The following is a 14,391-nucleotide window of genomic DNA, read 5'->3' on the forward strand; positions in this document are numbered from 1 at the left end:
TGGATATGTTTGTGGGTGAAGGCTTGTGAGATCACTTGTAGAACGCTGGAAAGAGCCACTGCCATAGAAATCGAGTACAGCAGTCACTTTCACTGCCACTGGCAATGGATGCCCTCCTAGTCCCCATGGCGCCAAATCCTGCAAAAAGTGGTGTATGTGAGTGACCGTTTTTCTTGACGTGCGCAGCTGTCTGCGCTACTGGTTCTCGCTCATCTGCAGGTAGTACATGTGTCATCTATAGACCCTGAATCTAGTAAGGCACTTACGCACGACGACTCTCTGGAGTTCACCCTCTTGAGTATTCTGCTCCTCCCTTTGATGAGCCAGGTACCTTCGTTGCATTCTTCTCCTTCTTCTCTCCTGCCTATAAGCAATGAGACAGACAGTGAGTTCACTAGGCTCCATCTTCCTGATGGTCTCCTCACTGCAGTGTCAAAGAGAGAGACATGAGGGTCAGCAATTGTCGCTTAAGGACCACTCTTGGTCAAGTCATTGCCTGCGGCTGCCTCTCAAAGTCCCTTTATGCACGTTGGGGAGTCTTGACCACCACATGGATGCTCAATATTTAGTGTGCATGACGGTTGACCAAAACTCTATCCACATCACATGACTGAATGGTGACAGCTTCAGCCACTTGACCACATCCTGAACTCTCATCTCAGGCGCATGCAATGTCCATGCACGCACTCCAAGGCTTTGCAGTTTGCTTAGACCATGGGGGTGACTTTTCAATGTCTACTTAAATATAATGCAAGGGATTCGGAGCACACCCCTCCATCAGTGTTCCATGGCCACCTTTCCCAAAGGGATCTTCAAGCTTGCCCAGCTGCCCTGTGGTTCTGCAGCACCATAGCACTCATTTGATTTTGAAGTCTGCGCATGAGGTGTTAAAAGTAGAGGAGCAATCATTGGCACTCTCAGCAATTAGTGCTGCTCAACTAGGCACAATTGCTTGACTAGCCTGACTCCAAGCATGTCAATTGAGCTCAAGCTGCGCAGTCTCGGCTGTGGAAGAGTGGTCAATTTGAACATGTTTTTCCATTTCCTCCCTCCCCCCTGCCCTCAGCATGTGTTTCTGCACAATCTTCAATCTGTGCTGCTATGATCTCCTCCTTGCACTGTAGTCCTTGCCCTCAGGTTCCCTTCTCTCCGGCACTGTGACCCTAGCCCTGAAGTTCTCTTCTCTCCCTTCCATCTGGCACAGTTGACCTTACCCCAAGGTTCCCTTCTCTCTGGCACTGTAGCCCTTGCCCTGAGATTCTTTTCTCTCCAGCACTGTTGCCCTTGCCCCGGCACCACAAGCTAGCCACGAAGAAGCCTGTGCCTGTGACCTTGCCCACACCTTGCCTTGGGACCCTCGTGAGTGCTGCGCTAAGTTGTGTGCACTTGCCTCCGAGTTCCCCTCAAAGTTCAGGTTACCTTGCGCATGCCTTTGAAAGGCAGTTGTAAATCATGCGATTCTAAAATCACGTTGACATGGAATTTAAATTTGATGTGGGGGTGGGGTGATTCTAGCGCATGGCCACAAAAATGGCATGCAAATGTATTCAAATTAAGTTCCCAACATTCGATGGTGGGAAACACAGCCCGCCATTGATGGTGGGATGGGACAATCACTTCCTGCATTTACATTGCTGAAAAATGTGCCTAGGGCCTTCTCGCGAGATTTTCTGATCTCGCCACTGAACACGCCCGCCCCGATCGTGAGTGGAAAATGCGGCCTGTGTATCACAGAACAGAGAAGCTCAAATAAATGTGTAGCAAATTTTATATATTACCAGTCAAGCCATGTAGCGCTAGAAAAAACGATTGTCAAGACCAAGCCCAGTATTCAGGTCATGCAGGTTAAAAGATGATGACATAACTGTACCCAGGTGGATGAGGTGAATTAAGGAAGGGTGACAAGATGGAAGGTGGGATTAGTGCTGAGTTGCTTCCAGGTGAGGAGCTGAAAGGGACATGAGGTGTTTTTTGTGGTGAGGAGGAAATTGCATGGAGCCTGAGTTGTTGCTTAGAGGAGCAAGAAAAGGCCTGCACTTTTGGAGGAGTAAGCTTCAGCATGATGGTAAGAGAGATTTATTTTGTTTTGGTGGGGAATAGCAGAAGGCTACATTTGTGTTCAATGATCGGAGGAGGGAAAACCTCATCTGTTTTCAATTGGTATGGGAGAAAAATAAGTTTGTTCTCAATGCGGGAGGAAGGCTGAGTTTTCATTCTCTGTGGGGGGAGGGGGTCAGTGGGGTGGGATGTGGGGATGATTGTGGCTGGTGGTCAATGTGGATTTTGTCTTCCAGAGAGGATGTGGTGGAAGTGGAGGTGGATGGACCTCTTTGTTCTCAGTGGGTGGTCGAGATTGCTAAATCTGCCTTTAATGAGGTTAAATTTCCAGTGAGATGGGGGTTTGCTGTACAGGTTTCCCTCCAATGATGGGATTGGTGGCAGCAGCCTGGGAGATGGATGAATTCATTCATGTTTTCTGCACAGTGCAGTTCAGTCGAACGCTGTGACCTGATTTAAGGTAATGAGGGGAGGGGGCTTGGTTACAATTTCAGTTTATTGGAGTATTGGGGAGGTTGCATGTTAACAGCGGAATGAGGGGAAGGTTACCCTGATAATGCTATGTGCATGCATATGTGCAAACTCTGTTGCCACAAACTGCCAATTTACACAATTATGGCATGCCTATTAAACCCACCATAATTTTACCAACAGATAATGATCCAATAGTATACACCAAGCATTACATGCTGTGCGGCATCTCATAGTTAAAATTTGTATGCAAACTGTTTTTTCATTATAGTAAAGAAAATCTGGTGGGGAAACTATTTTACTCATTGGATATCACTGTATCAGCACAGTTGACAAGACTCTTAACCAAAACCTTTGTGATAAAAGCTGGATGTGTCATGGATTGAATCTTTTAGTTGTTCAAAAAATGTGTTGGTTCAATCAAGTTCTGAGAGCCATGCTTTGGTTATTCAATATAAAATTTTTTTCAAAGGTATTACTTACTCTATATACTAAAACCCTTTTATTGAATATAGGTTACAACGGTCACTCTTCAAGATTTGCCTGGTTTCAGCCTATCCACGTTTTCACAATGTCTGAGACTTAAATCACTTACACTTCGAAAATGTGGACTAGAGACATTGGAGGGTGTCAATAATTGCAAAGGTTTAAAGTACATTGATGTGCAGGTAAAAAAAAAATTGTTTGCTTTAGAAAAATTGTTAATTAATACTATCTGTAATTGTGTATTGTTCTTGCTCAGATTGCCCACCCTTTTATTCAAGTCTATTAGCGAGTACATCTCATAGAGTTAGACAGCACAGAAACAGGCCCTTTTGCCCATAGTGTTCATTCCAGCTATCAAGCACCTATCTATTCTAATCCCATTTTCCAGCACTTGGCCCGTAGCCCTGTATGCTATGGCCTTTCAAGAGCTCATCTAACCACCCTCTGGCAGTGTGTTCCAGATTCCAACCACCCTCTGGGTGAAAAAACTTTTCCTCAAATCTCCTCTAAACCTCCTGCCCGTTACCTTAAATCAATGCCCCCTGGTTATTGACACCTCTTCTAAAGGGAAAAGTTTCTTCCTATCTACCCTATCTAAGCTCCTCATAATTTTGTATACCTCTATCAGGTCCCTCCTCAGCCTTCTCTGCTCTAAGGAAAACAACTCCAGCCTATCCAGTCTCTCTTCATTACTGAAACGCTCCAGCCCAGGCAACATCCTTGTGAGTCTCCTCTGCACCCTCTCTGTTCAATCACATTCTTCCTATAGTGTGGCGACCAGAACTGCACACAGTACTCCAGCTGTGGCTTTCCTAGCATTTTATACAACTCCAATATAACCTCCCTGCTCTTATATTCTATTCCTTGGCTAATATAGGCAAGTATCCCATATGCCTTCTTAACCACTTTATCTATCTGTGCTGCTGCCTTCAGGCAACAGTTACGCTTGATATTAGTCCACACATGTGGGTCACACTTCAACTGATTGGTTTAAATGTTACATTGATAAAACAGCAATAAATCACAATTGAGCAATTTTTTCCTTAAAAAAGAAAAAGGGCATTTATTTCTTGTTGGTCTCAGCTGACCTTGAGAACACGATTTCTTCCAAAGTTGGAACTGGGGATTTGTAAGGAACTGCTGAGCTAGCACATCAGGAGACCAGTGTACCATTCCCTTTGAGAGAGTCTTGGGAGGGAAGGAACTGGCACTTCAGATTTTCTCATCTTACAGACAAGCATTCCTCCACAATTAGCTTCTAATTCACTCCATGATGTGCCTATTTAGAAAACATTCCTACAATGGTATAAAATCAGGAGGGAGTTGCCCTCAACATTGACTGTGAACCCAATGAAGTCTCATGGCATCAGGCCAAACATGGACAAGATTACCACCTGCTGATTACAGTCTACAAATGCACCCCCTCACCCCTTCAGCTGATGAATCAGTATTCCTCCATGTTGATCACCAATTGGAAGAAGCACTGAGGGTGACAAAGGAAAAGAATTTTAGTCTGGTTGGGAAATTTAATGTCTATCATCAAGAGTGGCTCGGTAGCACCACTATTAACTGAGCTGGCTGAGTCCTAAAGGGCATAACTGCTAGACTGGTTCTGCAGCAGATGTTGAAGGAACCAACAAGAGGGAAAAACCTACTTGACCTCGTCCTCATCAATCTACCTGTCGCCGATGCATCTGCCCATGACATTATTGGTAGGAGTGACCGCTGCAGAGTCCTTGTGGAGATGCAGTCCCACCTTCACATTGAGGATATCCTCCATTGCGTTGCATGGCAGTACCGCCATGGGAGACATTTCAAACAGATCTAGCAACACAAAACTAGGCATCCATGAAGCGCTGTGGGCTATCAGTAGTAGCAGAATTGTATTCAACCACTATCTGTAACCTCATGGCTCGGCATATCCCCCACTCTACCATTACCACTGAGCTAGTGAATCAACTCTGATTCAATGAAGAGTGCAGGAGAGCATGCCAGGTGCAGCACCAGGCATACCTAAAATGAGGTGTCAACCTGGTGAAGCTACAATCCAGGACAAACAGACGAAGCAACATGCAATAGACAGAGCTAAGCAATTCCAGAACCAACGGATCAGATCTAAGCTCTGCAGTCCTGCCACATCCAAATATTCAGGCATGGGCTGAAAAGTAGCAAGTAACATTTGTGCCACACAAATGCCAGGCAATGACCATCTCCAACTAGGGGTAATCCAACCATCTCCCCTTGCCATTCTCTGGCAGTACCATCACTGAATCCCCCATTATCAACATCCTGGTGGTTACCATGGACCAGAAGCTGAACTGGGCCAGCCATATAAATACTGTGGTGAGAAGAGCAGGTCAGAGGCTGGGAATTCCCATTTCCTGTTCACCATATGCAAGATACAAATTAGGAGTATGATGGAATTCTCTCCACTTGTCTGAATGAGTGCAGCTCCAATGACACTCAAGAAACTCAACATCATCCAGCATAAAGCAGCCAGCTTGACTGGCACTCTATCAATTACGTAAAATGCTTATTTCCTCCCCTACCGATGCACAGTGGCAACAGTGTGTATACAAGATGAGCTGTAGCAACTCACCAAGGCTGCTTTGGCAGCATCTTCCAAACCTGTAACCATTACCATCTAGAAGGACAAGGGCAGCAGATGTATGGAAATGCCACCACTTGCAAGTTCCCCTCCAAGCCACACATCCATCCTGACTTGGAACTATGTCGCCATTCTTTCATTGTCGCTGGGTCAAAACCCTGGACTCCCTCCCTAACAGCACTGTGGGTATACCTACACCACATGGACTTCAATGTTCAATAAAGTGGCTCACCGCCACCCTCTCGAGGGCAATTACGGATGGGCAATAAATGCTGGCCTAGCCAGCGATGCCCACAGCCTGTTAACCCATAAAAATATGTACATTTTAACTTAAAGGGACAGGTTATGTTGAGCATAATTCTGGCTTAGTAACAACTTTCCCAAGGTAGTCCCTTAAATATTAGGAAAGTGCTAGCAAGGCATAAACTATCTCTTTGTTATATATATTGTGCCTTTCTTGATATCTTCACAGAATTGTTATGGTACAGAAGGAGGCCATTCGGCCTATCATGTCTGCACCAGCTCGCCGAATGAGCATTATGACTCAATGCCATTCTCCTGCCTTTTCCCCGTAACCCTGCACATTGTTGCTATTCAAATAATCATCTAATGCCCTCTTGAGTGCCTTGATTGAACCTGCCTCCACCATACTTCCAGGGCAGTGCATTCCAGACCCAAATCACTCGCTGTGGTAAAAAGCCCTCTTGTTCTTGATCCTTTTACGATTGAGAACAGTTTCTGCCTGTCTACTCTGTCCAATCCCTTCATGATTTTGAACACCTCTATCATATCTCCTCTTAGCCTTCAACTCTCCAAGGAGAACATTCCTAACTTCTCCAATCTATCTTCATAACTGAAGTTTTTCATCCCTGGACCATTTTTGTCAACCTCTTCTGCACTCTCTCCAATGTGTTCACATCTTCCTAAAGTGTGGTGCTAGAACTGTACACAATACTCCAGCTGAGGTCTGACTAATGCCCTATACAATTTCAGCATAACCTCCTTGCTCTTGTACTCTATGCCCCTCTTAATAAAGCCTAGGATGCTTCATTAACTGCCCTTTCCACCTGTCCTACCACCTTTAATAATCTATGCACACGTACAGTCATGTCCTTCTGCTCTTGCTCACCCTTTAGAGTTGTACCCCTTATTTTATTTTGTCTCTCCATGTTCTTCCTACCATTATGAATCACCTCACACTTCTCTGCATTGAACTTCATCTGCCACCTATGTGTCCACTTCAACAACTTGTCTATGTCCTTTTGAAGTTCTACACTGTCCTCCTCGCAGTTTACAATGCTTCCAAGTTTTGCATCATCTGCACATTTTGAAATTGTCCCTTGCACACCAAGGTCTAGATCACTGATGTATATCAGGAAAAGTGAGGGTCTCAATACCAACCCCTGGGGAACTCCACTGCAAACCTTCCTCCAGCCCGAAAAATATACATTGACCAGTACTCACTCTTTCCTATTACTCAGTCAATTTTGTATCCGCCTTGCTACTGTCCCTTTTATATCATGAGCTATAACTTTTTTGTCAGGTCTGTTGTGCGGTAGTGTTGAATGCCTTTTGGAAGTCCATGTCCACCACATCAAGAGCATTACCCTCATCAACCCTCTCTGTTACCTCTTCAAAAATCTCCAGCAAGTTAGTTAAGCATGATTTTCCCTTAAGAAATCCATGCAGACTCTTTTTAATCAACCCACATTTCCCATGTGATTATTAATTTTATCCTGAATAATTTTTTCTAAAAGCTTCCCCATCACAGAAGTTAAATTGACAGGTCTGTAAATGCTGGGCTTATCCTTATAGCCTTCTTTGAACAAAGGCCTAATGTTTCTCCAGTTCTTTGGCACCCCCTTGAGTCTAGGGAAGACTGAAAGATTATGACCTGTGCCGCTGCAATTTCCACTCTCACTTCTTTCAATATCCTTAGGTACATCTCATCTGGTCCCGGTGCCTTGTCAACCCTTCTGGTGACAGAGGGCTGAATCTTACCTATGTTGGGCAGGCTGGGCAAGAACGGGTGGGGGCAGGCGCGGAGCTGGTTGGCTGTGTGCTGCCATTTTACGTGAGTAGGCCCAATTAAGGCCTGCCCAGCGTAATGCGTGGCCGGTAGTGATCAGCTCAGTGGGGAGGAGGGAGAGTCAGGGCCTGCGCACTTTTGTGCATGTGTGCGAAAGAGCACAGCAATCTCCCTGAGGTATGGAGCTATCTCAGGGAGATTAAGTTGATAATAAAACTTGTTAATAAAGGAATTTAAAAAATATTTAAACATGTCCCATCATGTGACAGTGTTGCATGAGTTGGGACATGTTTGTGCATTTTGCAAAATTTGCTTAAATATTTTATAAGACCTTCAGGAAACCTCATCCACACACACACACCACCACCCCCCCCGCCCCGGCCCCGCAACCTTAAAGTTGGATGGGCAGCACTGTTAACATCACCAATTACTTTTTTAATGGCCTTAATAGGCTTTTGACAGTTCAGCAGGCACGCAGCCACCTCCAGCATGTGCCCGCCGAACACAATATTGAAATGACGCGCGATGATATCGGAACGCACGCCCGACGTCATCTCGCATCATTTTACGTTTCGGCGTGATAGCCCACACCCGAATGCCGGCGGCAATATTCTGTCCAGAGTTTCCTCTGTCACTGTGGCCTGGGTAAAAGCTGATGCAAGGTATTCATTTAACACCTGCTTCCATCTGTAAACTACCATTTTGGTCCCTAATCAGCCCTACTCCTCCTTTTACTACCTTTTTACTATTTATGTGCTTATAGAAGACTTTGGGATTCCCTTTTATGTCAGCTGCCAGTCTTTTCTCATAACCCCTCTTGGCTTCTCTTAATTGCTCCTTCACCTCTCTTCTGAACCTCTATATTCAGCTTGGTTCTCAATTGTATATTCTACCTGACGCCTGTCATAAGCACACTTTTTCTTCATTATTTTAATTTCTATCTCGTTTTTCATCCAGGGAGCTCTGGATTTGTTTGCCCTACCTTCCCTTTTGAGAGAATATACCTTGACTGTGTCTGAACCGTTTCTTCTTTGAAGGTAGCTCATTGTTCAGCTACAGTTTTTCCCACCAACATTTGATTCCTGTCTATCTGGCCTAGCTCCATTCTTGCCCTATTGAAGTCAGCTCTCCCACAATTAGTTATTCTTCCTTCGGATTGCTCATTGTTCTATTCTACCGTCATTCTAAGCCTTATGATACAATAATCACTATCTCCTAAATGTTCCTCCATTGACTCTAGATCTACTTGGCCCATCTCATTTCCAAGAACCAGGTCTAGCAATGCCCCCTTTCTTATTGGACTGGACACATACTGTGATAGAAAATACTCCTGAACACACTCTAGGAACTCTTGCCCCTCTCTGCCGTTTACGCTATCAGTATCCCAGTCTATATTCAGGTAATTAAAGTGCCCCATTATAACTACTCCTATAATGTTTGCACAGCTCTGTAATTTCCCTGAAGACTTGTTCATCTACAACCTTCCCACTAGTTGGGGGCCTATAGATTATACTGAGCAATGTGATTGAATCCTTTTTGTTCTGTAGCTCTAGCCAAATTAATTCTGTCCTTGAACCCTCTGGGACATCTTTTTTCTCCAGCACTACAATGCTCTCCTTAACCAATACAGCCACCCCTTCTGTTTTTCTTCCTGCCCTATCTTTCCTTAACATCTTGTACCAAGGAATATATAAACACAGTCCTGCCCTTGACTTGAGCCAGGTCTCTGTTACAGCCACAATATCATAATTCTGCATGACAATCTATCCCTGTAACTCACCCATCTTATTTACTATACTCCATGCATCCACATACATGCAGTATAACCCTGATTTAGACTTCATTACTTTCTCCCTATTCTGACTCTGCCTATTAATTTACTATTCTCTATTCTAGAGCTATCTATATTTTGTGCACCTTGGTATTATTCTCTGATATTCTCTCCTAGTTCGCACACCCCTGAAGAGTTAGTTTAAAGCCCCCCAAACAGCACTAGCAAAACTGCCAGCAAGGACCTCAGTCTCGGCTCTGTTCAAGTGCAACCTGTCTGGTTTGTACAAGTGCCATCTCCCCCAGAATCAGTCCCAGTGTCCCAGAAATCTAAAGCCCTCCCTCTTGCACCATCTTTCTAGCAATGTGTCCATCTATCATATCCCCTATTTCTATTTTCACTTGCATGTGGCACTGGGAGATTACTACTTTTGAGGTACTGCTTGCTAATTTTCTACCTAGCTCCCTTAATTCTGTCTGCAGGACCACGTCGCCCTTCCTACCTAAGTCAATGATACCAACAAAAATCTCTTTAAAACAGCTTATCCCCTGTAAGCAATACAACCGCCATTTCACAGTCACATCTTCTACTTGAATTAATATTTATATTCTAATTCTAATCACAAATTCTAATCACAACTATAGCACTTTAATGTAGCAAAATGTGCCAAGGCAATTAATATTATCAACGGGCCCTATTCTTAGCCTTTCCGTAACAGGAAGATGTTGAGTGAAAGCCAGGAGTCTCACACATAAAGGGTGGAGCAGTGAAAATCAGATGGAGTGTTTTCACCAGTATAATTATTATGCCCTTAGCTTCTGGGTAAGACTGATGTTGCTATGGCTTGAGAGTAGGCATGTCAGCTGCATGGTTTATGTAATCTGGGAGAGATTAATACATGCAAGTCAGCTTTAGCTTTTTTATTCAGAGGTGCTGTACCAAATCTCCTAACTTAATTTAGATTCAAAATATTTGACCACTAGAGTATCAAAACTTTCTTTGGCAGCCTGTAGCAGTTCAACATATGTTGTTAATATCATCTCTTGCCAATCTGCTTTTACATAAAAAGTACATTTTTGTTTAGTGCCAGGATCACCACATGGAAAAGCCGCAAAGTTTGTCAGTGCATCTTTACCATTTAAAATTGAAGGAGACTAACTCAGTCTCTGTATGTGTCTGTTCTGTGTTCTTGCCTCTGTATGCCGATTACACTCACTTTTTCCACTCACATTCTTTCCATATGTCTGCCACTTTATTTGCCAGATTTTTTTCTTTCCTTTTCACCCCCTCTGTGCATATCACACACTTTCATCTCACTCTGACTTTCTCGTAAAGGAAGACACAGGGCTCCGCAGTTAAGACATGATCTTGGCTCTTTCTGAAAGCAAGAAGGTGAATATGTGTTGTCTGTTTTGTGTGACAGAATGAGTGGGGGCAGGTGGTACTTGGATGCATTGGGAACAATTAGGATTCTGGAAGAAATCAGGATGCTGGTAACAAAGCAGTAAGAGTCAACATGGGAGGGAATATGGAAGTGGATATTAGGAATGATGCTTCTGATAAATCACTGGGCAGCAGGACAGGATGGGAAAAATCTATTTATGGACATTGATAACTTGCTTCAATATTATTGAACTTAGGACCTCTTCCCTGTAATCAACTGATACACTTCCGCACTGCCCACCCCCCTCCACACCAATCCACGATCAGCCAACATCCCTTCCTGTTGATCCACTGAATGATTTTCCCCTCTCTATGATCTCTCTGCACCACACTGCCCTTGCGATCTCTCTTCCCCACTCTGCAATTTGTTCCCCTTCCTAAGCTGCTCCCCATGGTTTCTGCCTCCCACATTCTCCACGGTCTTTCTTTGCCCTATTCCATGTCATAATGTGATCAATTGTCTCTTTCTATGACTTGCCTTTGAAAGCTTCAAAATACTCTCCCCATTTTTTTTGTATTCTGGTACTGGATGAGCAGAAATTTTCACCAACTAAATATTGGGAAGACCAAAGCCATTATCTTCAGTTTCTGTCTCGGCCTAGCAACTGACTCCATCCCCCTCCCTGGCTACTATCTGAGGCTGAAACATACTGTTTTCAACCTTGGTGACTAATTTAATACTGAAATGAGCTTCAGATAATTATCACTCATTGCCACCTCCATAACATTGTCTGGCTCCATCCCTGTTTCAGCCCTTCTGCTGCTGAAGCTCTCATCCATGCCTTTGTTACCTGTAGACTTGTCTATTCCAATGCATTCCTAGCTGACCGCTCATCTTCTACCCTCCATAAACTTAAGCTTATTGAAAGCTCTGCTGTCCGTATCCTAATTCTCACCAAGTCCCGTCCACACATAACCGCTGTGCTCACTGATCTATGTCGGCTCCAGATCTTTCAATCTCTCAATTTTAAAATTCTCGCTCTTGTTTTCAAATCCCTATATAAACTTGCCCTTCCCTATCTCTGTAATCTTCTCCAATCCTTAAAACCTCTGAGATAGCTGTACTCATCTAATTCAGGCATGTTCAGTATCTCCAATTTTAATTGCTCCACCGTTGATGATCATGTTCAGCTGCCGAGGCCCTAAGCTCTGGGATTCCATCCCTAAATCCCTTAAAACCTACCTCTTTAATCAAGTATTTGGTTATCTGTTCTAATATTTCCTTAGCTGGCTTGGTGTCAAATTTTATGAAGTGGCTTGTTTTGCTGTGCTGAAGGTGCTATAAAATACAAATTGTTCTTTTCCTGTGACTGCCAAATGGAGAAACCATCAGTTCCATTATTGTACTTGCACTTTTACCAAGTGAGAGCTTTGAATTGAAACGTGAATTTAGACTGAAAAACTGTTAAGCAAACAGAGCTAAATGCTGGTGTGTTGGGGGGGGGGGTGCAATTCTAAGCATTGAAGCATTGATTAGTTGCTAACCATAATCTCTGCTGATTCAAGATTATTGGGAAAAATTTACAGTACATACAATTTCCATTTTGAAAACAGTGATACCAGCCAAAATAAGACTGCTGATGCTGATCCCTAAGGTGTCCATAATGTGCAGCTTTCACTGTATTCTGCAAGCCTCCTGCCAAGCTAGACAGCAGAACCTAAGGTACTGGTTCATTCTAAATGTATATGAACTAGGATCGATCAGATTCTAGAATAGCCACCGTCGTACGAGAACAAAAACAAAAATACCTGGGAAAACTCAGCAAGTCTGGCAGCATCTGCGGAGAGGAACACAGTTAACGTTTCAAGTCCGAATGGCCCTTTAACAGAACTAAGTAAAAATAGAAGAGAGATGAAATATAAGCTGATTTAAGGTGGTGGGGGGAAACAAGTAGAGCCAGTGATAGGTTGAGATAACCAAAAGATGTCACAAACAAAAGGACAAAGAGATGTTGAAGGTGGTGATATTACCTAAGAAATGTGCTAATTAAGGGTAGAAAGCAGGACAAGCAAGGTACAGATAGCCCTAGTGGGGGTGGGGTGGGGTGAAGGAATCGAAAAAGGCTAAAAGGTAGAGATAAAACAATGGATGGAAATATATTTAAAAATAATGGAAATAGGTGGAAAAAGAAAAATCTATATAAATTATTGGAAAAAAGGTGGGGGGGGGTCGGAAAGGGGGTGGGGATGGAGGAGAGAGATCATGATCTAAAATTGTTGAACCCGATATTCAGTCCGGAAGGCTGTAAAGTGCTTAGTCGGAAGATGAGGTACTGTTCCTCCAGTTTGCGTTGAGCTTCACTGGAACAATGCAGCAAGCCAAGGACGGACATGTGGGCATGAGAGCAGGGTGGAGTGTTGAAATGGCAAGCGACAGGGAGGTCTGGGTAATGCTTGCAGACAGACCGAAGGTGTTCTGCAAAGCGGTCACCCAGTCTGCGTTTTGTCTCTCCGATGTAGAGGAAACCACGTTGGGAGCAACAATTGCAGTAGACTAAATTGAGGGAAGTGCAAGTGAAATGCTGCTTCCTTTCAAGTTTTATCTCTACCTTTTAGCCTTTTTCGATTCCTTCACCCCAACCCACCGCGGCTATCTGTACCTTGCTTGTCCTGCTTTCTACCCTTAATTAGCACATTCCTTAGATAATATCACCACCTTCAATACCTCTTTGTCCTTTTGTCTGTGACATCTTTTGGTTATCTCCACCTGTCACTGGCTCTAATTGTCTCACCCCCCTTAAACCAGCTTATATCTCACCTCTCTTCTATTTTTACTTAGTTCTGTTGAAGGGTCATTCGGACTCGAAACATTAACTGTGTTCCTCTCCGCAGATGCTGCCAAACTTGCTAAGTTTTTCCAGGTTTTTTTTTGTTTTGGATTTCCATATTCTGCAGTTTTTTTGCTTTTATCACCGTCATACTAGTTCTGATTTGTTCAGTCACAAAAAAGGACCATATATTCTACCAACTAAAACCTTCTGTTGTATAAAGTTACCATGACAATGCTTCATCTATTCTGCTAAAAATACAATATTGAATGATATCTAATGATCTTTTATTCATCACCAGGAAAATAACATCAGGAATATCCACTGCCTAGAGTTAGAAAATCTGTGTATTCTTCTGCTTAATCACAATCAGATAACCTCTATGCATGGTCTGGAGAATTGCAGCAACCTACAGATTCTTGAATTATCACATAATAACATCACTCGGATAGGTGGGTAATTTATGGCTGTTACTCCTCTGTTTTACTTGCAATGTGTCCTCATTTGATTTTGAAAGCTTCACTGTTTATGAAGGAAGATGTGCGTTACAAATGAAACCTCAGTGCATGTTCTTATTATTTTACAACATAATTTAGAGCTCTGATCCATTATTTGCAGTTAATACACCTGCACATGTAACCTGTTTCAGATTTTTTTCTGGATAGGATAAAGTACTAACTATGCACGTTTACAATAATACCTAATATCTATATGAACTTTAAAAGCCAGTTGCAAATATTTCCCTTCCAGCTAATGC

General features: G+C 43.3%; 1 protein-coding gene across 1 annotated transcript in view; it reads left to right on the plus strand.

Moving 5' to 3' along the window:
• The window catches only part of lrriq1 (leucine-rich repeats and IQ motif containing 1), a 216,012-nt gene that overhangs the window by 37,957 nt on the left and 163,664 nt on the right, over positions 1-14,391 (plus strand). The window contains exons 9-10 of the mRNA XM_041215663.1: positions 3,045-3,197; positions 13,936-14,086. Of these exons, the coding sequence (XP_041071597.1) occupies positions 3,045-3,197; positions 13,936-14,086 (304 nt within the window). The remainder of the gene's footprint in view (positions 1-3,044; positions 3,198-13,935; positions 14,087-14,391) is intronic.

The sequence above is a fragment of the Carcharodon carcharias genome, chromosome 21, assembly GCF_017639515.1.
Source record: "Carcharodon carcharias isolate sCarCar2 chromosome 21, sCarCar2.pri, whole genome shotgun sequence".
In the NCBI taxonomy this organism is placed as follows: Eukaryota; Metazoa; Chordata; class Chondrichthyes; order Lamniformes; family Lamnidae; genus Carcharodon; species Carcharodon carcharias.